This window comes from Myotis nattereri (genome assembly GCF_964212035.1).
Source record: "Myotis nattereri genome assembly, chromosome: 2".
Lineage (NCBI taxonomy): Eukaryota > Metazoa > Chordata > Mammalia > Chiroptera > Vespertilionidae > Myotis > Myotis nattereri.
Window position 1 is genome coordinate 164283816 of NC_138076.1, and position 26622 is coordinate 164310437.

At 51.9% G+C, this 26622-nt stretch overlaps 2 protein-coding genes across 2 annotated transcripts; both read left to right on the forward strand.

Annotated features, from left to right (window-relative positions):
- Positions 1-125: 125 nt before the first annotated feature.
- Positions 126-11879, forward strand: LOC308512675 (keratin, type II cytoskeletal 75-like; the record flags this gene model as incomplete). The annotated part of the gene is made up of 9 exons (XM_081082273.1): positions 126-596; positions 2456-2664; positions 4896-4956; positions 5736-5831; positions 8051-8215; positions 8994-9119; positions 9597-9817; positions 10408-10442; positions 11677-11879. The coding sequence occupies 9 exons, from the start codon at positions 126-128 to the stop codon at positions 11877-11879; spliced, it is 1587 nt and encodes a 528-aa protein (XP_080938399.1).
- A 3580-nt stretch (positions 11880-15459) lies between these two features.
- Positions 15460-25779, forward strand: KRT82 (keratin 82; the record flags this gene model as incomplete). Its single annotated transcript, XM_081082278.1, has 9 exons — positions 15460-15864; positions 17617-17825; positions 20261-20321; positions 20994-21089; positions 21435-21599; positions 23722-23847; positions 24653-24873; positions 25102-25133; positions 25562-25779. The coding sequence occupies 9 exons, from the start codon at positions 15460-15462 to the stop codon at positions 25777-25779; spliced, it is 1533 nt and encodes a 510-aa protein (XP_080938404.1).
- Between the last annotated feature and the right edge of the window lie 843 nt (positions 25780-26622).

A 26622-nucleotide genomic window follows, 5' to 3' on the forward strand; every position in this document is an offset into this window, starting at 1 on the left:
TTCTCCGGCCAAGCCCAGTTCTTAAGGGGATAAAAGCCAAGGAGACTTTGGGACAGTTAGACTCTGAAGCCTCCTCATCCCTGTGACATTTTTGCTCCTCTGACCCTCTGCCAACAACTCCCACCATGGCCCAACGATCCTCTATCACCATCAAGTCAGGGGGCACTCGGAACTTCAGTACTTCCTCAGCGAACTTCCTCCCGGGCTCCCGGACCAGCTTCAGCTCTGTCTCCATGACCCAAGGCGGGAAGAGATTTGGAGGTGGCTTTGGGGGTGGCTTTGGAAGCAGGAGTCTCCATGGTCTTGGGGGCAGCAAGAGAATCTCCGTCAGTGGGGGCTACCGCTCCAGCCGGGGCAGCTTCGGTGGCGCTGGCTATGGGATGGGTCTTGGCGGCATAGGGTACAGAGTAGGAGCCTGCAGCGGGTATGGAGGAGGGATGATGCCTGGATCAGGGGGCATCCAGGAGGTCACTGTCAACCAGAGCCTCCTGACGCCACTGCATCTGGAGATCGACCCCTCCCTTCAGCGGGTGCGGAAGGAGGAGCGGGAGCAGATCAAGACCCTCAACAACAAGTTCGCCTCTTTCATCGACAAGGTGAGAGGCAAGTGGGATCTCCACTAGAAACGCTGGGGGATCTCTGCTCTCTGTGCTTTTCTGAGGTCAACTGTGTCTTGCCCAAGACCTGTGATCCTGGGGTGGGAAGACTGCTGACAGGGTGGAGGAGGGGTGGTTTCCCACTTTGTTGAGGTGGGAGCAGAAAAATGTCTACCTCCAGGCTCCTGAGCTTTCTGACCCACTGCAAAGACATTGCTCTTTTGATGGATTGTGATCGTGTACTGGGCTTACAATTAGATAGTGAAAGGGCATCCGTTTGGAGGGAAGGAGATAAAGGAAAGAAAGATTACAAGGTCGGTCAACAGAAGTGGGCTGAGGTCACTTTTTCCTGCCGAGTGTAATAGGGGCAAGCCCTCTTGTGGCAACCTCCCTGGTGATTTGGGCATGTCTGAGAAGCTGGGTGGTTGGCCAGGGGCTGCTCAAAGTGTTTCACTCTTTTCTTTTAGAGAGAGGAAAGCTGTGACTTCAGCCCTGGGTCCCCCCTTGCTATGTGGCCTGGAATCCTAGGGATTTTTCCAGTTTGGGGAAAGATATAATTCTATTTTGGATTCTATTTTGCCTCATCACCCCTGCTTCACACCTGAGCTGGTTGTTTTTGCCTGGGAAGAACCAATTCAAGAATGTGGATCTTTTAGACTCCACACCTGGGATATAGAAGAAAGTGCTGAAGAGGCAACCAGCCCAGGTCTCATTTTTGGCTCTACTGCTAGGAGAATCCCTAAGTTCTTGGGCCTCAGTTGGGTTGGATAGATGGACTCTGAGGTGCCTTTGCAGGTCTAACAGTCTGTAAATGCCTCATCATATGGACCCAGATCTTTAAATGTGTAAAACCTAACCACTGAGGCAGTGGTTCTTCAATTTTATCGCCCATGTGTTTAAAATTGGCCTGGTGTTTGCATCAACAGCTGTGAGATTTCCAGGAGCCTGGCTCTGAGGGGAAATAATGCTATTTTAGATTCATCAGGAAGGCACATAGGAACCAAAGGGTGGTAACGAGGGAGGGACTTAGAGCCAGGACTGCCCTCATTCCTCTGCAATGGAAGAGAAAGCTGGTGGGGTGGGTGCACTTGTCAAAGACCCTCAGCAGGCAAATTGCCATCTCCACAGTCTTGGAGGCTCTGTTCCTTCATTCTCTGAGGTTGTGTGTCATTCCAGCTGCTCCCAGTGAAAGGACTTTGCTTAGGGAGAAAGTTTTTGCATGTTTTTCCAGGCTGAGGGGCAGATGAGTGCAATTCAAGGAAACCGAATTTGTAGCACAAGAGCACAGAGGACCTGAGAGAGCAGAAGGAGGAAGGGCTTACCAAGGCCACACAGCTAGAGAGACACGGCTGGAATTGTGTCCAAATTCCTTCAATACGACTCCAGAGTGACCCATTCCAGCATTCCTGGAGGGTGTGGGCAACTGAGTTCAGAGTCTAGATCTTGAGAAATCATGTTGGCAAGAAAATAGACAGGTTGAATGTTCTGCTAAGAACTTCCTGTCCACTTAATGGGAATCAAAATTTCACCCAGTAATGTGATGGGGGAGTGTTCTTTTCCTCACCTAAGACACATCAGCATGGTTTGGTGTGGTCAGACAGTTTCCAGTCCCTCTGGCCCTCCTTGCTTCTCCCACCTCCAAATCAAACCACCGCCTCTCCCCCATCGCACCGACCTTTGCTTGCCTCTCTACCTTCCGGGCTGAGAATGATGAGAAGGAGCCTGCTACCTGGACTCTGAGGTCTTGCAGCGCCGCCCCCCCCCCCCCCCTTGCACTGCTGGAGTGTCCTGGATCCCAGCGCTCTCTGGGAGGCTGCTGTAAGGAAGCCCTCATGGTCTCTCACCTCTGACTGGGGCAGGTGCGATTCCTGGAGCAGCAGAACAAGGTCCTAGAGACCAAATGGAGCCTCCTGCAGGAGCATAAAACCACCAGGGCCAACATTGAGCCCATGTTCGAAGCCTACATCAACAACCTGAGGCGGCAGCTGGACAGCCTGGGCGGGGAGCGGGCAAGGCTGGAGACGGAGCTGAAGAACATGCAGGATGTGGTGGAGGACTTCAAGAACAAGTGAGTGGACACTCAGTCAGCTCCTCCAGAAGTGCCCAGTTCAGTGGGGAAATGGGACACACTTTGGGCACCGAGGTTACTCGGACAATGAACTTGGACCCTAGGGCTTTGGGGGAGGGCTGGGGTTATACAGGATGATAACTAACATGGGCACAGAGAGCATGATATACACAACTGAAAGATTCTGCAGTTGAGGAAAATAAGGCTCTGAGAGAGTGACTGACTCATTCATGTTGGACATGAGTGGCAACTTGTGAGTTAAGAATTAAGCCTATATAATCTCACCCTTACATTTGTTTCACTCAGTCCCATTGCTAATTTACATAATGTCCATGCATTTTCCCCAATGCTGGCCAAGGGGCAGGGAAAGACCCATACATGCTGCCTTTGCCCTGGAACCACACACACACACACACACACACACACACACACACCATTAAACATATAGTATCTTGTTCCTATAGACATAAGTAATTTCTTCTTTTTATTGTTCTAATTTATTTCTAATTGTCTTGGTCCAAACAAAATAAGTCATTTTTTAGTTACTGTGTGTATAACATAGTAAGAGTTAAGGCTTTAGAGTTGCACTAAAATGGTAGCCACTTGCCACATCTGCCTATTTAAATTTAAATTCATTAAAATGGAATAAAATTTAAAATTCAGCTCCTCAATCTCACTAGCCACATTTCTGGTGCTCAATTCACACATGGCTAATGGATGTGGATACCGAGTATTTCTATGATCACAGAATGTTCTATTGGACAGCAGTATAGAATCTAGTTAGTGGCATTAGGATCCTGGCTCAACCACTTACTTGCTAAAAGACCTAAAGAAAACTAACTTCTGTAAGCTCCAGCCCCTTTGCCTGTTAAAGGGCATATTAATAGTATAAGCATATTAAATCAAAACTTGCATGTAAACTACTTGGTAGGGTGCCCACTGCTTGGCACATAGTAAATTGTTAATAAGTGTCAGTTATTTTATTGTATTGATGTTTAGGTATACGTGTGTAGTGACAAGAAAAGCAAATACAATGGATAATTTATAATATGTGTGCAAATGTGGAGTAACAGGTTTTCAATCCAAGAGGGCTTCCTGGAGGAAGAGATGAAAGCTTAATGTTGAGAAGGAAAGAGGCACAGAGGAGCAATTGGGGGAGTATTGGAGCATGTGCTCCTAGTTAATAGCCGGTGATGTTCCTGTGGCAAGTGAGTAAGAGGCCTGTGCAGGACCACCTGGTGCTCCCCCTCTGGCAGAGGGCCTGTGAGCTGGGAAGCACAGGAGACCAAGGACAGTATGGAATTAGGTGAAGAACGGATGTCCATATTTAGTGAAAAGGCCATGCAAGGAAATAATAAGGAAAAATAAATCAACGGGCAGGAAAAGGCTTGTCTCAGGTCCTACTGGACTGCAGAGGCAATAAAAAAGCAGGGTAGATCTGGTTATATACATCGTGTGGGACTGTGCTTTGTGGTTTAAAAAAAAAATAACGACATGCCATTTCATAGATGGGAGGGGCCTCTATAGAGGTTGAGTGACCTGCCTGGGGTTACTGGGCTGGAAGGTCAAGGAGACAAAGCCCAACCACAGCCTTCAGAGCCGCTGAGCAGGTGGGACTCCCCACTACTTAGACAGGTTGGGTAGAAAATGGGTCACCCCAGAGATCAGTGAGCAAGGAGGACGCTGCCTAGGGGAAGAGAGGAAACTGGAGAGGGGGGTGGGTCGCTCCTTTAGCCTGAAGATTCAGCTTCCTAGGCCAGGGTCAATGTGGCTGAGAACGGAACAGAGAGGCAGGAGGGCATCATTGGGTGCAGAAGCCGCTGAGGCCTAGGACTGCACGCCTCCTGCTGTTCGCTCTGTTCCTCCCCTCATGGCCTCTGTTTGGGCTGGGACAAGACCGCAGGGTATAAAAGGAAACATGCATGCCCCATTCGTGGGGCCTAAGCTCTCTAAGGAGCAAAGCTGTGTGAAAAGCTCAGGAAGAATGAGGGCTGGGTTTTGTTGTTGTTGTTGTTATTTGGGGTTTGGGCGTTGTGTAGAAGGGGTAGGTGGGTGTTGGTTGATATGGGATTTGGGGGGCACATGTGTGGCAGGAGAGCTCTGCTATAGCAGCACATTTTCTAAGTCTGCTCTGCAGACCCGCCATCTCCTACCCACCTACAGCCCTCCGGTTAACCTCACTCCCAGAGCCCCTGTGCCTAACATCAGTCCACGTCTGACCCTTCCCACAGGTACGAAGATGAAATCAACAAGCGCACAGTGGCGGAGAATGAGTTTGTGGTGCTCAAGAAGGTGAGGGGACAGGGGTGCTCCCTTCTAAACCTCAGGCAGCCCCTTCCAGGAGTGACAGCTGCAACTTAAGCTAGTGGCCTTGCATACAAGGCTATTTAATTTGTGCAACCAATCTTGGGAACAGGTTTTACTTTAGAAGTGAGAAAACTCAGGATCAGGGAGGTTAAGCACATTGCCCCAGGTTATCCAGATATTCAGATCCAGGGCTTCAAAGTCCAAGTCATAAGTCCCGACACCAGCCCCCTCCCCATGTGGAGTCCAGTGCAGTGAGAGGTGAAGCAAATGAGCCTTATGCTGAGCTGAGTCTCCAGGATGTCAAGGCAGGCTCGGGGGACAGGCACAAGACAGGGATCAGTTTCATAGAGTTGTGGACCTTCCTGCTTAGTGGGGCTGGGGAGAGTGACAGAGAGAGGGGAGAATCAGCCAGGAGCTGAGCTGAAGGAGGGAGAATGGAGCAGTGGTATATGGAGGGGAGGAAGGGGCGGAGAGTATGAGGAGGGGGAGAAGTCACCAAGAGCCTCAGGGAGAGGCTGGGAGAGCTCAGGGGCTCAGGATGGGGTTGTCCTCACCACATGGAGGTGGCATAGCTGACGACCTAGTGGGCATTCCCTGAGAGCCCTGGTCCTCAGGGAATGGACCCCCTCCCATGCCAGTCCCACTCCATAGCCTGGAATAAAGCACTGCTTTCATTCCTGGGAGCTGAAGTTCTCCCGCCCGACAGAGGAGCTGGTTAACCTCGACTGGGTAAGACTCAGAGTGATGGCCTGTTCTGTGCCCAGGACGTGGATGCCGCCTACATGAACAAGGTAGAGCTGGAGGCCAAGGTGGATGCCTTAATGGACGAGATCAACTTCCTGAAAGCTTTCTACGAAGCGGTAAGCAGGGCCCACTGCGCCCCTTCAGAGGGGCTGGAGTCTGGGGCCCTCAGCAGGGCACAGAGACTACAAGCTGCTGCTCTGATCTCTTCTCTGCTCCCCAACCCATCCCTGGGTTGGAATTCATGGAGCAGATGCTACTTGCCCTACCTAGAGAGAAAATGAGTTTCCATCTGGTAGTTGTGAGTCAGGTGAGGTGAGAAATTTAACCTTGACCACCTGTGCCAAGCATGTTCTGTCAGTCAGACAAAACAACTTCCCATCATTGAATTATGCATGATTTCCATAGAACTATCTGAGCAACTGGCTCACCCATTTCAGCTTAAATTTACCTGTTATTCTTGGCTGCAGGATGATGCAATTATGCAAATCAAGTGACAGTTAGTGAGCCTTTAGATACTTCTGGAAGCACACAACACATTGCCTGTTTCTCCTGAAGACACATTTTGTTAAGAGTCAGACATTGTTCTTGGGGGCTGCAGGCAAAGCGCTGAGCAAACACAGTCAAGCCACTGAGTTCTTGGAGCTTTATTGCAGTGGGGGAGACAGGCAGCACAGACACAATACCATTTCAGGCACAGTAGGGATGATAAAAACATGACAATAAGGAGCAGTGGCAAGGCAGATGGTGGGTGATATCTGAAGAGAAATCTGGAGGAACTGAGGACCCAGAAATACAAAGAGGCCAAGTTGGGTGGAGTAGAGGGAGTGACAGGGAGAGTGTAGAGATGGGATCAGTGATGTCAGGGAGAGAGTGTAGCAGATACTGTGTGCCTCCAGGTAGGCCTGGTAAGGACAGGCGATATGTCCAGGGGGTTACATATGTTTGTGCCCAACAGAAGTTGGTCATGTTGTTCTAAGGACAGGATCATTAGCTCTGTGTCTTTGGATGGGTTCATGTCCATCCAACAAACCACATGGGGCAAAAGGCACCATTTTCTCTGCTTATTCACCTCAATGCTAATGACCAGTGTGCTGTTGGCTTCTAATTCTGAACCAGCCCACAGCCCAGCAAGCCCACGGGTAGAGACCCCTCGAGCTACATCAGCTACCAGGAAAAAAACATTTGGGAAAGACAAATTGCAGGACACAGCAACAAAGCAATAATTTCTTGAAGCAGGAAATGTATGTACCAATTGTTGATAAAGAAAGGATGGGTTATTTTTTAAGATTTATGTTTTGGACCAGTTATTCTCAAATTTCACAATGCCTTCTAGAGGTCTTAATAAAACATCAATTCTGATTCAGCGAATCTAGGGTGGGGCCCAGTCTTCCCAGGTGACAGTGATGCTGCTGGTCTGAGAATCATATTTTTTTAAACTAATGCTCTAGAGCAGTGGTTCTCAACCTTGGCTGCACATTAGAATCACCTGGGAATCTTTTTAAAATCCTGATTTCTGGGCCTCATCCTCCGGAAATTCTGTTTCTTTGTTACTAATGTTGTGGCCCCACCCCATAACAAAGAAACAGAATTTCCAGAGGATGAAGCCCAGAAATCAGGATTTTAAAAAGATTCCCAGGTGATTCTAATGTGCAACCAAGGTTGAGAACCACTGCTCTAGAGGAATCTGAGGAGTGATCATTAACAAATTAATTGTGTGTTTATTGTTTCAAAAATCATCCTACATCGAAATGAACTATTTAATGCTCCTCCCTGGGACAGAGATGCTATCTAACCTGCTTTGAAGATCCAAGACTTGAATTTTTCAGTCTGGTGCCCTTTCTGCTGTGTCCAATACCCGCCCCCAAGGAGCTGGGAGGAGCGAAGCTGGGAAACAAAACTGAGATGTAGCAAAGCTTTCTGGCTCCTTCTGACTCAGTTTTATTTCACAAGATGATTTCTTTATTTAGTGTGAAAGGCTCTTTTCCTCAGAACATGAGACATCATGGCACTGGCAGGTTACAACAAGGTGCATTCCCTCAGCAATAGGAGTGACAGAGCAGCTAAAGTTATCTGTGATGAGTGGATGATAAAGCATGGGAGTAAACCCAGTGACCTCCCTAATATCCTTCCCAGCCCTTTTAGACCTTAGCAGGGTGCTACACCCTAACAGTGCATGTGTTGCCCTTGATACCGAGATCTGTTCCAGGGGCCTGATCACAGTGCCCCAACACACATGCATACAACACACACACACACACACACACATGCTTTCACAAGTACATGCACACACACACCTGCACCCTGCTTCAGTTCTCCCACTTGGACCCCATCACAGGAGCTGGCTCAGCTTCAGGACCAGATCTCTGAGACCTCCGTGATCCTGTCCATGGACAACAACCGCAATCTGGACCTGGACAGCATCATCGCCGAGGTCAAGGCCCAATATGAGGACATTGCCAACCGCAGCAGGGCCGAGGCTGAGTCCTGGTATCAGACCAAGGTGAGGTGTCAACATCAAGTCCATGAAATAATTGTGGAGAACTGGGATTCCAAAGGCAATTTAGATAAGAGCCTTGTCCTCTCATATGCCCCAATCTGATGGGGTTGAAGAGATCTGAGTTCAGCTTGGGGCTTACCCTCTGTACTATTCTTGGGCTACACTGGGGGAATAGCCATATGAAGGCAGGAGGTAGTTAGTCCTTCTGCCCCAAGGAGTATGGACACACCTTCAACACCCTGTAGAAGACAGGCAAGGGACAGCTGGACAGTACCAACTACCAGTGTCAGGAGGAATGAGAGAGGGAGGGTGGGAACGAAAGGCAGGCTGAGCCTCCTGGAACCACAGGAGAAAGGTGGAACTGTTTGGAGCTGAGGAGAGGCGGCGGGGACAAAGGTTGGATTTGGGCCACACAATGAGATTTTCCAGGTTAGAGCAAACACTGAGCTGGGGAATCACTGGGGATATGAGATGTGGTGCAAGAAAAACAAACACAAAGGAGCTTTAAAAGCAGAGAGTTACAGGTTGAGAATGAGCTTCCTGGTATCAAGGGAGAGGGACAAAAGATGGGATCCAAGAAGAAAGGTCCAACTGTGGTGCGGAGCTGTAGACACAGAGTGAGAGCAGAGCCAGGGAAGATGGGGATGGATTTGATGGAGAATGGGGTGGGAGAGGGAGGGGCCTCCAAGTGGCATATGGAAAGCCTTCTGGGCCCTGGGAAACCACCGCTTCCTTGTCTCTGGCCTGAATCTGCCTGCCTTCTGCCTCTCCTTCTCCCCAGTATGAGGAGCTGCAGCGGTCTGCTGGCCGGCACGGGGATGACCTCCGCACCACCAAGATGGAGATCTCTGAGCTGAACCGGCTGATGCACAGGCTGCGCTCTGAGATTGATAACCTGAAGAAGCAGGTAGGACGGACCTCCCAGAGGTCATCCTATCTAAGTCCCTGCACCCAGGCAGACCTGGGCCTTGTCTTAACTCAGCCCATGCAGAGTGAAGCCTCGTCAGATGACCACCCAGGAAGGTGGTCTCCTGACTCTCTAGGGGTGTTATAACCTTCTTCCTGAATTCTCTCCAACATCAATTCTTCCAGGAAGGGCTCTGTCCTCTGGAGGCATCCAAGACAAAACTTTGAACAGCTTTACTTACCCACTATCCAGAGACATTCAGTGTGGAAAACGACCTCCCAAATCATTGTCTCTATCCTGGCTAAGTCCCAAATTATCCAAGGGGGACAGAGATTAACCTTATTTTTAAATATGATGAAGCTCCAGCCTCCTTTGCATGAAGTCCATTTAAAAAAATGTCCTCCATCTTTTTAACCTGAAGCCCACATCTTTCTGCATTCTCTGTGGATTTCACCAACTCCTGTGTCCTCCTGGTAGTGTGCCGCGCTCCAGGCCGCCATCGCTGATGCTGAGCAGCGTGGGGAGCTGGCCCTCAAGGATGCCAAGCACAAGCTGGCCGAGCTGGAGGAGGCCCTGCAGAAGGCCAAGCAGGACATGGCCAAGCAGCTGCGCGAGTACCAGGAGCTGATGAATGTCAAGCTGGCCCTGGACATTGAGATCGCCACCTACAGGAAGCTGCTGGAGGGCGAGGAGTGCAGGTGGGCTACCTTTTCCTCCCACCATAGCTCAAACAGACTCCACCAGAGCACTAGAGTATTGCCACAGAGGCCAAGAGCCCCACAGTGTCAAGCCCCAGGGAGAAATTCCAAGGGTAGAAACAGGGTTAAAACACAGGTGCTCCCTGGAGGCCTCCTGAGATCACAGCCCCTCCCACAGCTCTTATTGGACCCAGGGCAGGAGACCAAGGGGCAAGGTGTCAGGGAAAAGTAGCCCATGACTACCTGGAAGACCATAAGCAAGGCCATGTCTGCCCAGACCCTAAGACAAATGAGGCCACACCTGGGACAAGCCTCAGGGGCTCTGTGTTGCCCAAATCTAACTGCCCCTCTCTATCTAGTGAGCACGGGTCCCTCTCCCCATTCCTCTACATATTTTGACTGGGTTTATCTCCTAGATGCCCCCTGACAGATTCGCATTAACTTCCTTAGGCTAATGAGATGAATGGAAAGCTTGTAAGCACAGTGCCTGGCACCCAGTAAGTGCTCTGTGCTCATGACTCTAAACAAAAAGAACCCAGGGCTCTTTAAAGTCTCAGCAAATGTCTCTCTTTCTCTCCCGCCTGCAACAGACTCACTGGAGAAGGTGTCGGACCCGTGAACATCTGTGAGTAAATGCCTTGAGATGATAGGAAAGTGGGAGACAAAGTGGGAGCTAAGAGCATCACTAACAAGGACTTGATGACTAGAAAATGAACAGCGTGGGTTAGGGACGTCATTAAGACCCTCTTAGGGGCTCTGTGGAGACCCCTTTATTCTTCGGCCCTTCCTCCCAGTGGGTCAAGAGAGACTTGTGATGACTTCTCATCCCTAGGGCCCATTCCAGTGGGGTCATATGTCCACAGGAATGACTCCACCCAGGCCCCAGGGGACCCCAGTTACAGGACAGGTCTACTAGCAGAGCAATGGGTCCCTGATTTTTCAGCTAGTTCTGGCAGGGATTCAAACTCACACAACTGACAAGAGGTTCTCAGATAGGTTAAATGTAAAAAGTCGAGCAAATTAATGGAACAAGCAGAGCAGCGACTGGCCTGGCTTGGCCTCAGGCAATGGCAGGGAGATGGGGAGGAATCATCTCGCATAATGTCCCAGCAGGTGGCATTCATGGAGTCCTGTGTCCAGGAAGTTGAATCCCTTGGGCCCCATGTCGGTCAGACCGAATTAGAGAGGCTGGAGAACCAGGATGGGGGAGAGCTTAATAGAAGGAACTAGAATAATTCCCCTAAAGAAACATACACTGAGAGGGATGTCACATGTTTGACAGGCTGTGGGACCTGCATCTAGAGATAGTGAGCTCCCTGTTGCTGAAAGCATCTGAGCAGAGGTAGACTCAGGATGCTGTAGAAGGGACTCAACTCCTGGGGAGGGTCATCTGAATGGCCTCCGGCCTCTTCCAGCTTGGGAGTCTATGACCCCCTCACACTGAGGGGCCTTCACTCAATGAGAGCCCCTGGTGTAGATGAGGAGTGAACACAGCCTAGGAGCCTAAGGCCTTGGTTTCTGGCAGGGGTGACCTTGGGCTTGCCACTCGATCTCTTTGTGCCTCTAGTTTCTCCTTTGTAAAATAGGGGTGCTTAAAGTAATAGTGTCCTCTCAGGCCTATTGGGACAGTGTGGTCGCAGCTGTGAAGGCCTTTGAAAAGTGTGATGTCCTGTGCAGATGCTCATGTTGAGCAGCATGCGATGGGGACGGGGAGCTCATGCCCACCCTTAGACTCTGCTCCTGGGGGACTGAGGAGATTCCTGTGCCCTGAGGAAGTGCCATGGGCACCAGACCCGGGGAGGGTGGGTCTTGGGAAACGGGAGGAGACTGCCAGTGTGACCCATGCCTTCTCTCTACAGCCGTGGTCTCCTCCTCTGGAGGCACAGGCTACAGCGGGGGCAGCGGCCTCTGTGTGGGCGGGAGCGGCTACAGCAGCGGCCTCTGCTATGGCGGTGGCAGCGGGGGCTTCAGTTCCACCAGTGGCCGCAACATGGGTGGCAGCACCTCCAGCATGCGCATCATCTCCAAGACGTCGTCCACCAAGAAGAGTTATAGGAGCTAAAGAGCCCCACCTGCCTCTGCTGCCTCCCCCACCCCACCCCACCCCACCAGACCCCCAGTTCCCAGTCCCAAGGCCTACCGCTTTGCTGACACCCCCTGCACAAAGTCAATCCTGGCAGCAGTTCACACAGGGAGTGGGAAAGTGGCCTGTGCATTCCAGGGTCACCTTGTCCATCCCTCTGCTTCCAGACAGGCCCCCACAGAGGGACCCCATTCACTCCCCATCCCAGGGCCTTCCAGGGGCTAGGGGCATCCATTCTAGCTAACGCTGATTCAACTGCTCTGAGCCAAGACCTGGGCTGGGTGGGACTTTGCCCTTCAGTAGCTTCCAGAGCAGGGGTGCAATTGGGTCTCCCTCCTCCTGTCTGAGCCAGGTCCACTGTAACCACAGTCCTTCATGGGAAGCTTAGAATTGACCTTGGTGCGCCAAGAAAGTTGAGTGCAGTCTAGGCCAGAGTTCTCACATGAGCTTTCTCACACAGACAGACACTTCTCCTGCAGGCCGCTGAGACCAGGAAGTAATGCCAGCCTTGCCCACATATGGCCTCCTCGCCTCCTTCCTTCTTGTCCTCACCCAGGACGCCAACCACTTCCCCTGACAACCACCACCAGCAGAATATTTGAGAGAGAAATCAACACCCGTTAAAACATTGCCAACTCTTGATTATTCATAGGAGAATGAAATACTTGTATCAAGAATCCAAACGTTCTCCATGGCCAGGGCTGCATTTGATAATAAAGGGCCACATTCTTCCCAAATCTGCTTCATTTAAGCCAACATTAGAATTATGGGCCTGAACAGAAATGTCCTGATGCTGAGAGCGAGGAGGCAGGCTCACGTGAAGGTGTGGGAGGCAGCTCAGCACCAGGTGCCTATGACAGACACACATGGGAAAGAACCCAATCAGCCTGTCCTAGAACTGCCCAAGGAGAGCCCTCCTGCAATGACCTGCAGGCACAGGACTTCTCCTCCTCTGTGCTGCCACATCACCTCTTTTCTGGAAAGTTTTCTTCCCTTTGTTACCCTTCTCTTTCCACCTTCTCTTTCCCCCCTCAGACCTTTTCTACTCATCCTCTGCCACCCAGTGTGTCTCCTCTCTCCCCCGCCCCGCTCCTCATCTCTCATTTCTCTTTTCTTCCTTTCACTTCCCCTCTTTTCTGTTTGGCAATACAGTCCCTGCTCTTTCTCTCTCCTGGCCATTCTTCTATATTCCTGTCTCTGAAATGTCTAGCTGTGGCGTTGCCCATCCCCAGCTTTAGCCACTGAAACTCTTGAAAGCAGTCAGTCCATCAAACACCCTGCCCTACAGGGAAGGCCCAAGACAGCAGACTCAGAAGCGAGGCAGCTCTTCCTTAGGTGTTCCCTGAGGATGCCTTGCTCAGCCCCTTAAAGGAAGCAGAAATAGGGTGTCGGTGGAATAGGGGAGCAGGGGAGGCACAGAAATATTGAGGCGGCCATCGCAGGTGGTTTCCTATTTAGCTAGAAGACTTGTAAACCCTCAAAACACCTGCCATGTGTTCAAGACCAAAATACACTCACAAGGCAAGGAGAGACGGGCTGCATGCTGCTGGCATGAAGACAGGAGCATCCACTGCTTCTGAGAACAGTCACTCCCATGCTAATCCTTTCAAACCTTTCTCTACTACTGGCTCCCTGTACCTGCCTGTTCCCTGAAATAGCTTCAATAAAATATCACCGAGCTCTCTGGGTGTTGACCGAGTCTGTCTTATCTCACATTCAAAGGGCAACCTTGGACCTGGTGTTCTCCAGAAGCAGGTGCCTTCCAATGAACTACCCTACTCTCTGCCCCAGAGCTCTGGTCCTGGTTCCAGGGAGTCCAACATGGTCATTGAGACCACGCTCTGGCCTGGATGTGTCTGGAGGATGCTCTCCAGTGTCTGCACTGCCCCAGTGAACCCAGTCTCACAGGTCAGCCCACTACCTCATTCATTCCCTCTGGCAGGAGTCTGGAGGGCGTCTACTCCCTCGTCTGGCTTCTCAGCACCACCATCCCCACTAACACCACCTCCAGGGACCAGTTCTGTGACACTTCCTCCAGGGCACAGTGAGATCCCCTTCCGCTGCACCATGCACAGGACCAACACCATCATCACCCATCGTCTCATGACAAACCTCACCTGCCGCAGCCCCCATCTTCCCTCCTCAGCGTGCTGGGGCCAAAGTCCAGACTCCACAAAAGGGGACACTGTGAAATGTCACAGTTAGACTGAGAATTTCTGATTGAGTTCCAGTCTCCTAATCTAGAGGCGTGGAAGCCAAGGAGCAGCAGAGCACAGTGACATCAGAAAGAATGGGATTGATGCAGCCTTGGCAGAGTTTAACCACTCTGCTCCTCACTTTCCTTATTTGTAAACTAGAAGCTCCATCGTGGTGACATTACTAGTATATGAATTAAATGAGATAATAAATGTAGAAGTCAGGGTGGTCCCGCACAGAGTAAACACCCAATAAATGTTCTTACTATTATTATTATTGAGTTGATTCTGACCTAGAAAAAGTCACATGTAGAAGGGAAAGACCCATTGGCCACAGCTGCAGTTTCACTGATGGGACTGATGGAAAGAGGGAGGGAACAGAATGGGGGTAGTAGTTGGAGCATCTTCAAAGAGCTGTGACCTGGATGCTAGGGAGAAGTCCTCTATCCCAAATACACTTAAACAATTCCTGCAGGCAGCGACTGTCCCCAGAGATGTCCTCGGGCCAGAGCAGGCTTTGTCTACCTCAGGGAGGCTTGGGATGGGGTGGGTAAGAAGGGAAAGAAACAGCCACATGGACCCCAACCTAAAGGCTGACATCGATGCATGTTTGGGGGAAAGCATTCCTTCCTCTCCTCTCCTCTCCTCTCCTCTCCTCTCCTCTCCTCTCCTCAAGCACAAGGCAGCTCTTCTTGAGTCCCCTATGGCCTTTCTGGACTAAACAGGCCCTGGAGACAAGACTCGATGTCTGGAGTCTTTTATCTCAGGAGCCCTTGGGGAGACAGGAGATTAAGGGAGCCAGAGACAGGACTCTGGCTGGCCTGAGGGCTTCTCCCACCTAAAACCCTTCTGCCCTGGAAACTCCCAGGATCCCCTAGAAGTCCTTAGGGGACTGGGGTCTGGAGCATCTGCAGAAACATAAAAACATCCTTCAGGAAAGAGAGCATCCTCAAGCATATCCAACTTGGCCTCTGAGCCAGGGCAGCCAGGGAATGTAATTCATGCCCCCTCCCCTTGGACTGGCATAAAGTCCCAACTCTCCCTTTCCTTGAGACTGACCCTCTGAATATGTCCCTTTCATCACCCCTGTTAGCAAGGAAGGAGGACACATGGGACTTTTATAGGGCCGCCAGCACTGACCACTGGCTCCTTTTTTCAACTCTTTGCTACCCTAATTATCCACCTGGGTACTTAGAGCTGCCAATCTCCCAAGCTCATAAACCTGATTTAATGGTGATTGGGGGTCTGACCCAGCTCAGACCTCCAGCCCCTGCCAGATAAAAGGGTGGGAGCTGAGCTGACTTGACAGCTCTTGCTTCCCGTTCTCCCCACCAGGGCCTGCCTCTCTGCCTCTCTCTCCTGCCATGTCGTGCCTATCCTACCAGCAGGGCTCCAGATGTGGCAGTCGGAGCTTCAGCTCATGCTCAGCTATCTTCCCCCAGAGGGTCACCCACTATGCAGTGAGCTCGGGGCCATGCCAGCTTGGGGGTGGCGGGGGCCTCCGGGTCCTGGGCTGCCTTCGCTCACGGAGCCTGTGCAACGTGGGCTTTGGGAGGCCCCGGGTTGCCTCCAGGTGTAGCCTTCCTGGCTTCGGATACCGAGTGGGGGCCACCTGTGGGGCTCCTGCCTGCATCACTCCCGTCACCATCAATGAGAGCCTACTAGTCCCACTTCAGCTGGAAATTGACCCAACTGTGCAGAATGTGAAGAGGGATGAGAAGGAGCAGATCAAGTGCCTCAATAACCGCTTTGCATCCTTCATCAACAAGGTAAGAGGTCCAGGACCTTGTGTCTGGTCCAGGAGATAGGAAAAGACTGGCCATAGAGAAGCCAGTTCATCTATGGGCCTCTCCTGTACTCATGAGCACTAATCATTGAAAGCTGGTTAGATCAGGCTCAGCACTCAATATTTCTATTTGAAGATCCTTTGTTTTTAATGTCATCTCTCCCTGGATATTATCTGATAAAATTACCAAGGTTGCCTGAGGTCAGACTATAAGAGGGACTTCCAAAACGATGATAGATACTGAAAGGAACAACCTAAGAGGCCTTGATGAGGCTTTAACAATAGAACTGCTTTCTAAGTGCCTGAGCTGGGGCAAGAACCTTGGGCCTAGTGGTGAGCAAAGACCCTTGGGCCTGGAGGTGGGCCTTTGACTTCAGAATTTGCCATCAGCTTAGACCTGTGATGAGGAGAAGGTGGAGCAGTGAGAGCTAGGGATAAAGGTGGTCGTGAGCAAAGTCTTATATCTGCCAACCCCAGAGCCACACCTCTGAAAACTTTCAGGGATGGTCGTGTGCTGTCTTTTCAAGGCACTAAACTGGCCTGTCACCTTCAGCTGTCTCTGGGCCTGTCCTCACACCCCAGAAAGTCTCTTGGGGGTCAGGACACATGCCAAGGCCTGAATAGGCATTTCTGGTGACCCCAAGGTTTAGTGCAAAGAGTCTTGGGCCAGAAATCAGGAGACCTGGACTCTGGTGTTGGCTTCACTCCTGACTGTGACTCTGAGGCCCCATGCAAACCAGCCTCGGGGGATGGTGGGGGGAAGAAGGGGAATGATGGTGGGAAAATTAAAGGAGGTAGTACATGCAAAAGCCTTCCAAAAGGGAACTTGTTTTAGTAAATGGGAACTGTCACACAGTTTAATTTTCATAACCCGTAAGTTCTAGAACACAGGCCCTGGCTGTCAGCAACATCACACCACCCTCTGTGGGGCTGGAAGCCTCCTGGTGACATGGCGTTGACCAGAAGTAGGGCCACGTTACTTCCCCTACAGTTCTCCTGGGAAATAATGCACATATACAAAGTCCCAGGGCGAGGACTGGAGACTGTTTTCCTCTGCCAGTGACCAACTGGGTGACCATGGTCAACTCGCTCAGCTTCTCCTCATCTAGGTTTCCAAGCACAGAAATGGAGGAGGGGGCCAGCAGCTCACCACGTTACTGCAACAGGGACTTGTTTGAGATGCAGCCATGCAGGATGGGGCAGCGTGTGAAAGAGCTTGAAACTTGAAGTCTTGGGACAAAGCCTTTGATAGAACCTTCTCCCCCAAGTGTCCCTGGGCTGTAACTGAAGAGAGCCCAACTACTCCCAGCTGGAATGTCATCTGCTTACATTAGTATGAAGATCTTTAAAGTGCTTCCTATGCATAACCCCCCGTAGGAGCTTTAGGAAAGAAAACAAGGCTTAAAGGGATGGGATGGCCTGGACAAGTTTACAAGGAGACAGGCAGGGCTGGAAGGAGGACCTGCCCCAGGCCTCCTGGCGCAGTGTTCTTTCCACTGCAATGTGCAACCCCTGGGTGGAAGGTGGGTCCTATAAGCTCCCCCAGGCGGGGGAGACACGGAGACATAACCTCAGGTGCCAGTCTATGCAGAGACTGTCAGTTTAGCGTATCGGCAGTGGTGTGTCAGAAGAGAGAGCAGAAACTGATTCACTGCCACACCACCATTGATTTACTCTCTCCGAGCCATAGTCCCCAGGGAACCCGCTGCCCGGTGACATCTGTCCTTGGCTGCAGGTCCGGTTCCTGGAGCAGAAGAATAAGCTGCTGGAGACCAAGTGGCAGTTCATGCAGCAGCAGAGGTGCTGCCAGAAGAGCATGGAGCCCATCTTCGAGGCCTACATCTGCACCCTCCGCAAGCAGCTGGACTGCGTGGCCAGGGACCGGGCCGGGCTGGAGTCGGAGCTCTGCAGCCTCCAGGACACGCTGGAGGGCTACAAGAAGAAGTGAGTCTGCTCTGACTTCACCCCGCCAGCGATCCTAGGGCGAGCTATGTAAACAACCTGGGCCTTGGTCTCCCCATCCACAAAAAGTTTCAGGGGAACCTAAAACTTGGTCCACAGCTGGTAGAACATTAAGGCAGGATAACATAGGCAGAGCCTCTAGGATATTGCCCATGTGGCACCTGGTAGAAACTCTGAGGTTGTGCATTTGTCTTCATCCCCCTTCCCACCACCCTGCCAAAGGAAGGCCCGTCCTCCCACTCAGTAGAACATGATCTTTTCTCCTGCCATTTCTGGCATTCCAGAGCTCTGCTCCAATCCACCTGTTCCACTTAATCTTCCACCAATCCCCTGGCATTTCCTGAACTACTTCTTATTCCCCAAACAGATCCCCAAACCCTCTTCCTTCCAAGCTTTTGTTCCCTCTGTTCTTTCTTCTCATAAGCCTCCTCTCATCATCTCTTTGAACCACATTCAGACTAATCTATCTCACTTTTCCTCTCACCCCCTGACTCTGGTTCCCCCCACCCCCCACAACCCTTCCTCGGTCACAGCTGGAAGTCCTCACCCCTCCTGTCACTAGCAGATCCTCTGTCTCCCTTGTCTCCTGGCCCAGTTCTTCCTGGTGAAGGTCTTTAACCTGCTAGATTTGCAGCTCTGTCCTGACTCACTGCAGGAGAAGGTGACTGATAAGCATATGTTAATGAAGAGCTTGAAGGCTTGTAGATCCAGTGCTTACAAGAAGCTGAAGCCCAAGTAAATTGCTTAATAGTCCTAAGTGGGTCTCTCCCAGGATCAGAATCCTATGGAGCACATGTTGCTGGGGGAAGGTTGAGAGAGACACATTTCCATTAACAAGAAACGGTGTGAGTATTCTAAGAGCAACAGTTCAGAAGGGATGTGGGTCAATGGAGTAGAGCCACATAGGGGACACTCTTGCTGCAGGTGTCAACCACATGCCTACTCATGGTTGATGGAAAAGGCTGGCTCCTTCCCTCAAGATGCCCCAGCCCAGTAAGCACAGACCTTTGTGTAAACACACCAATAGCTACAAGGTGGTGCAGGCCAGAATGGTGGAGGAATCCCAAGAGAATGAGAGAGCAGAAGGGGCCTACGAATGCATCCTGGGGAAGGTGCCATTTGCTCAGGGCCTTGAAGAATGTGTTTCATTGCAGTTACTTCTTATAGAAGAAGAGTCCAGAGTAGACCTTGGAAAAGGAGAAAGGACAGGAGCAGATGACAAGGAAGGGCCAGAGTGAGACAAGTTAGAGGAGACAACTCCAGCAGACTGTTACAGGCAAGGTGTGGCAAGGCCGGGGGAGGGTGAAGGCCAGCCCTCTCAGCAGGAGCAATGCCTTTCCAAGGGGTAAGACACACAGTGGTCAGAGACTTGGCTTGCAGCTGAAGACGAGGACTCTGGATTTTAAAAGTGGGACAGCGGAAGGATGACATTGGATGGTATTTTAACAATAATAACCAACGCTGACATAGCACGTACCCCATGTCAGACTTAGTGCTTTGCAGATATTAACTCATGTGATATGTTAACTCACAACAGCCCTGTGAGGCAGGACCAGTGTTATCCTCATTCTACAGAATATGAAACTGAGACACAGAGAAGCCAGGGCACTTACTAAAAGTCACAGGACTCGCACTTGACACCAGGGGATTCACACCAGGGCATAAGCTCCAGCAGCGAGGGCCCAGCTGCAGCAGAGCTCTGTGGGGAAGAGGAAGCCTGGGCGTCAGGAAGCTCAGTGGAGCTTTTAATGGATCAAAGTTGCTCTTCAAACTGAGTCATTCTGGCCAGACTGTACCTCTTGACCCTGATTCCGTTGCCTTAGGGGGCAGTGAGTGGGCAAGGACCTATAGCAAATAGCTGGGCTGTGCCTATGGGTCTGGTAACCTGGTAATTGCTACCTCTGCAACAGAGCTACAGGTAGGAGCCAGGCTCAGGACTCTCCAGTGAGGAGGGCACGGGGGCAGCTGGGATTTCAGTGACTACAACCAGCTCTCAGAACAACCCCGCACAGACAGCTCTGCCAGCAACAGGCCGCCAGCTTCCACCACCTCCCAGAAGAAATGATCAGATAAAGTGGGCTTCCTCAGCACCAAGACAGAATGAAGTTGGTCTGAGGAAGGACTTCCCAGAGGATGATTCATCACAGGAGCAGGCTGCTGGGGAGTGGGGTAAACTGGCCATGTGGCTAATGACAGGCTATGGTATTAATCACCAGTCTGGAATGGCTGGAGCAGCTAGAGGTGTCCAGAGACAGGGCTGCACCTGGTGACTCCAGTGAGGAGGGCATGGGGGCAGCTGGGCATGCGGTCAGTGCAAGGCAGATGTGCCCAAAGGCCCCTTCCCTCAGGTCTGATTCCAAGGCCCCTTCCAAAGCCCACGGGTTGACTCAAACATTGTTTCTTGCCCATTCCACCAGATATGAGGAGGAGCTGGCCTTGCGGCCCTGTGCGGAAAATGAGTTCGTGGCCTTAAAGAAGGTGAGGAGCTGGCTCAGAGAGGGAGGAAGTCCCCGGAGCTGGCCCAGCGGGCCTCAGCACACTCAGCCCCTGGGCTGTCCAAACGAGTCCACCCACCGCAGAAGGGTCTCTCCCACTCCTGCCCCGGTGCCAGCCTGAGTGACCCTGAGAAAGAGGGGGCCAGCATTTCCTCTCCCACCCTTTGCTCAAAGGGGTGGTGGTTGACCGGGCTTCTGCCTCCTAATTCACAGGGGCCAGAGCTGGTCAGGGTGTGTCCACACCTGCCCAAGAAGCTGGACATGCAGCTGATGCCAAATCCAAACAAAAACTCTCAACTCAAGCCCCAAAAGATGAAAAACACTGCCCGAGCTCTCAAATAGTGAGGTACTTTCTGGCATGAGCCCTACACAGTGAGCGCAGAGACACTGCATTCAAGGCTCCTTTAAACTCCACACCTTCCAGGCCCTTCCCCAATAGGGGGCCAGGCCCAGGCATGTGGTTTTGGTGCTGTGGACCCCTCCCTCCATTCTCGGTTTTGTGACCTCTTCACTTTCACATGAGCTTCCGTGAGGAAAGGTGGGTCCCACACCTGTCACCTGCCACCAGCTTGCAGGGAGTGGCCCCCCTGGGGGAGGGGTGGCCCTCCCACATTCCCCCAGCCCCCGGTTACAGTTGTCAATGCTCCAATCACAGGATGTGGATACGGCTTTCCTGATGAAGGCTGACCTGGAGACCAACGTGGAGGCTCTGGTCCAGGAGATCGACTTCCTGAAAGGCCTGTACGAGGAGGTACCTGCAGCCATGCTGCCCACAGGTGGTAGATCAGGGCCAGTTCGTAAGGACAATGGTGGGAGAGCTCCAGCCCAGCAGGTACATTTCAGGGCAAGCAGACTGAGAAGTTGGCCTGGGACAGCTGGCTCTCAGCAGTGAGACCCCGGAAGTCCGATGCCCAGGCCTCGGCTCTTGGGTCTCTGTGTAACTGGAGTGGGACAGGGAGCAGGTTGGTGATTAAAGGCCCATCACAGCCACCACAAAGTCTGTGCAAAGCTGCTATGGGAAGGTCAGAGCAGGTTCTCCCCCTTTATCCTCAAAGAGCTCACTGGTCCTTCCCGCTACCACCCCCCACCCCCGCAGGAGATCTGCCTGCTCCAGTCTCAGATCTCAGAGACCTCGGTCATCGTGAAGATGGACAACAGCCGGGTGCTGGACGTGGACAGCATCATCGCTGATATCAAGGCCCAGTATGACGAAATCGCCAGCCGCAGCAAAGCTGAAGCGGAGGCCTGGTACCAGTGCCGGGTGAGGCCCGGGGGAGGAGGGCGCCCTAGACCACTTCCCCCGAAAGTGGGTGAGAAGATAATGAGAGAGTCATGCCATGTCACAGAGACAGGGAACCCCATAAATCCCAGCCCCTGTTGTTTCTGCTGGGCCCCAGGCCAGGTGCCTGCGGAACATGTGGGAGTGGACCCCACAGGCCGCCCAGGCCTATCATCAGGGTGCCAGGGGGCCCCAGCTTTATTTACTCACAGACTCCCTCGACATGAATTCAAGGAGTACTAATTGGCAATAATGTCAAAGAGGGAGCTGGGCTTCAAGGAGTCAGGGGAGGCTAATGGCATGGAGTGGTTACTAATGGTGGAGCAGGAAGGTGATTAAGGTGGCCCCAGACTTAGGTAATTAGGGGCTTGCTATAAGGATAGTTGGTGTCCCCAAGGTTAATTTGATTGAACAAATATTATCACCTCAGTCTCACCTGCCCTATCTGTGAAAGGCACCATTAATTCATTCGTTCGTTCACTCATCCACTTACTCATTCAACAACTGCTTCCTGAGCATCCATCATGTGCTAAGCGCTGTTCTGGATGCTGGATTCTAAACGGGGACAAAACAGACAACAATCCCTGCCTTCGTGTCACTTTCATTCTAGAGGCAGGGCCAGGGAGTGACAGACAACGAGCAAGACAAATAAGTACATGTATGTAAGAAGGTGATGCATGCTATGGAGAAAATAAACCAGGGTGAAGCATGGGGAGAGCTGTGGGAATATGATTTCCAGTAAGGTGGTCAGGGAAGGATGGCCTTACCGAGGGGTGTGGCACCATGAGGATACTAGGAGTCAGACCATCCCTGCGCACAGGAGATGACAGTCCACGGGAGAGAAACATGTAACCAACCAAACAGAAAAGCAAGGTCGCAGGAAGTGTCTGGAAAGGCAGAGGCAGCGGTGTTGACCTGGGCCTTGAAGGCCAAGCACGACTGCAGTAAGCGAGCATGAGGGGAGGGGGTGTCCAGCTGAGGGGCAGCCGAGCAGGATGCAGAAGCGTGACAATGAGGTTCCAGTATGAAGCACCACAAGGAGATGGGGCTGGATGGGGTAGCATGGGGCCAGATGGCAGCAACTCTTCAGAGTTGTGCTAAGTGCGTTGGACTTCTTTTCTGAAGGCAATGGGGCCCAGAGAGTGCCTCCAGCAAGGTTCTGCCTTGGGACAAAGGTATCAAACGCTGGCCTGAAGTCAGCTCCCAGGGACTCTGTGGCCCATCCACACCAGGTGGCTGGTCCCTCCTCCTGCTGTTCTCCTGGGCTGCTCATCAGTCAAGTGGCTCAGAGAAAACAACCTGTTTCCCATCTTCCTAAGTCAATTCTATTATTTTTAAATTATAATTAACTGTGAGGATTCAAATTTTTTTAAATAGTTAAATTCAGTTTTCACTTTTTTTCTCAAATAACTTGAAGTACAGAAATAGACTACCCACTGTGACCCAGGGAGTCTATGTCACCTTCAGGGACACGGGCTCCTTATAGCTTTCTGTTCTGCCACCCTTCACATTGCTTTGAAGGGTGCCTCCTGTCTCAAGATGACTGTCATACCACATGCTCATTCCAGGCAGAAAGAAGAACAAAGGGCAAAAGAAACATGGCAACTGAGTCACCCCTATGTCAAAGGAACGTTTCATTTTGTTTCCCATTGCTTTGGAGGAGAATATACAATCGTGCTCACCCTGGGGGTGACATAGTCTCTCCTCAGCCCTCTGTCTCTTAGGCATCCCAGACGGAGCACAGAAACCCTTTCTAAAGTCCAGAGGGACATCTAAAAGGGAGGGAGACCTTTGGGCTCCAGTGCAGAGAGAAAGCGACAAGCCTCAGAACAGCTAAACAGAGAGGAGGGGAGCTTGGAGATTGGAGGACATTTTAATAAGCCTGACTGTGCAGGGCTGTGAGGTGAGAAGGAACTAAGGAGCAGCCCAGAAAAGGACCTCAGAGACTGACCAGAAATGGAGAAGGGATGGGGAACAGAGCAAGTGTGAGAATCCAGGGAGCGCCTGAGCCAGGAAGTCATTGGAGGAGAGACTCAGGCAGTGAGCAAGGGGGCTGGGAGGGACCACAGCAAGGCCCCAGGGTTCTGACCTCTCAGTCCCGCAGTATGAGGAGCTGCGGCTGATCTCCGGGACCCACTGTGACAACCTCCGCAACCGCAAGAATGAGATCCAGGAAATGAACAAGCTAATCCAGCGGCTGCAGCAAGAAATCGAGAATGTCAAAGCCCAGGTGAGGCCAGCTGGGGTCCTACAATATAACTCTGTTCTGACACTGCCTGGGAAGAGTGTCAGGTCCCACCGGGTAAGGCTCTCCCACAAGTCCCTCAAGATTGCCCCAAAGTCCAGGTTGTCACCTGAGCTTCTGACCAATCTGCTGTAAAGCAGAAGCCCCTCCTCGGGTTTGATTCATTTGCCAGAGCAGCTCACAGAGCTCAGGAAAACAGTTTACTTGCCGTTTACCAGTTTGTTATAAAAGGAGCTGATAAAGGATACAAATGAACATGCAAATGGGAGGGATGCATAGGGGAGGTATGTAGGAAGGGGCGCAGAGCTTCCGTGCCCTGAGGGCACCACTGTTCCAACCCCTCCCCGTGTTTCCCAACCTGGAAGCCTCGGAAGCCCACATGTGGAATTTCTGTGGAGGCTTCCTCATGTGGGCGTGATAATTATTTCCAGCCCCTCTCCCCAGTCTGGGGGATTGAGGGTGAGACTGAAAATTCCAGGCTTCTAATCATGGCTTGGTCTCTCTGACCCACCCTCACCAAGGCACTACCCAGAGGCCCACCCAGAGTCACTCATTAGGACAAAAGACACTGCTATCATTCAGGAAATTCCAAGGAATTTAGAAGCTCTGGGTCCAAAACCAAATATTAGAACAAAAGATATTTCCAATGCTCTTATCACTTAGGAAATCACAAGGGTTTTAGGAGTTCTGTGTATATATACTCTATTATCTCACACTAGCCATGTTCTCTCTGAGAGTCAGCCCAGGGCCCCTAACCCCCCAATAATGCCCTCTGTGCCCTCTCCCCCAGCGTTGCAATCTGGAAGCTGCTGTGGCTCAGGCAGAGCAGCAGGGCGAGGCAGCCCTCAACGACGCCAAGTGCAAGCTGGCCGGGCTGGAGGCCGCCCTGCAGAAGGCCAAGCAGGACATGGCCTGCCTGCTCAAGGAGTACCAGGAGGTGATGAACTCCAAGCTGGGCCTGGACATCGAGATCGCCACCTACAGGCGCCTGCTGGAGGGCGAGGAGCACAGGTTAGTCAACGATGGGCCCCAGGTGTGGATACTCTCTGTCCTCAGGTTGCTGTTGCTATAGCCCATCCCGCAGTCATAGAAAACCCAGAACAGCTCACAGTCTGAGGGTCCTTCTCATGGATGTGGTCTGTGGTTTGGACAGAAGAAGTGGGGGAGAGGGGAGCACTAGAGTTATTGGTCTTGTTTACTTCTATACAGTGATTTTGTGTCTTTTTCCTCTCACCCCAGGCTGTGTGAAGGCACTGGGCCTGTGAATATCTGTGAGTAGATGCATCTCTGGGGCTCTCGGGTCTTGGGGGCTAATCAACCTCCTGACCAGACCTCGGCTTGCCTCCTGCCGGGAGCTCCGGTCAGAGGGAGAAGCTCGCCTGCAGGGCAACTGAGTCTTTGGGAGTCAGAATGAGGAGCAGGTCTGACAACGGGATGCTTTTCTGGAGAAAGAGGATTTGAAGCAGCTCAGACAAGTGGAAACAGAGGGGGTGAAACAGAAGCCAGGGCTCTGGGAATAGAGAATGGTTGGGGACCTTATAGGCACTTGTAGCTGGAGTGGGAATTGGGGGTGGGGGAGAGGGGAGGGTTCCTTACAGGTGGTGGCAGCAAGAGGAGGGCATGGCCTGACTGAAGGGATCAGGGCAATGCCCTTAGTCATGCAGTGCGGGGCCCTGAGCATCCTTTTCTATTCCCGCAGCTGTGAGCAGCTCAAAAGGTGCGGTCTTGTACGAGCCATGTGTGGTCAGCACGCCCATGCTGAGGACCGAATACTGCACCAGCGGCCTCAAGAGCAGTGGGGGCTGCAGCGCCATGAGCACCGGTGAACTCTACATCCCCTGTGAGCCCCAGGGGCGCCCGGGCTGCTCCAGCGTGAAGCTAGGGGCTGGGGGCAGCTCCTCCTGCCACAAGTGTTAGCACTGCCTCAGAGGCTGGGAGTCCAGGATGCAGGGCACTAGCCCTCAGCCTGGATGTCGCCCATGCTTACCAGGGCAGCACACCAGGACATTCCAAACCTCACCTTCCTGTCTCAGGTTTTCCCCAGGAGCCATTCCTCAGGTCCATCACATCAGTCATTTTTACTTATCTGTGTGCAGACTTGAAGTAGGCCCTGGGGGCGGCGGTGGGATGTAAGGAAAGAGAATGCATCGCCATGCCCCCTAGACTGCTGACAGTCAGGCCCTAGCATGGCCAAGAGAATGGCAACAGCCACTGACCACTTCTCTTCCGGATGAGAAGGCCAACTGCGCACATCACAGTTCTGCTTTGCGGATTAAATCATGGAAGTTTCCCCACAAAGCCAGCCTCCCCCGACCCCTGGAGGTTCCCACCTCCCTTACCGCTGATTCTCATGCACCTAAGAAAAGTGAACTTCTTTTAACACCCACCTAAAAAATGCACTATTGCAAATGTCAAAAGGAGAGATTCCAAAATCCCATTCTGAGTTCCAAAGCCAGGATTTGGGGATCACTCAGGACCTATCCAGGCCCTCTCAGTTAACACAGAATCCGTAGGTGGCCTTTAGCCCTAGGTTTACCGCTCAAATGTGTTGAGCTCACGCTATGAAAATGCGTCTCTTCCCTGAGCTCCCATTGGCCGTTGATGGTGGAGATACGCCTAGAACAAAGGCGAGGGGACACGGAATTCTTACTTGACATAGGGACAATCGAGAGCTGACATTATTTGCTCAAAGAAGTCAACCCCCGCCCCCACCTCTGTAGACAGCCACCTCTCCCTTTACTCCCTCTTGCTTTGGGTCTG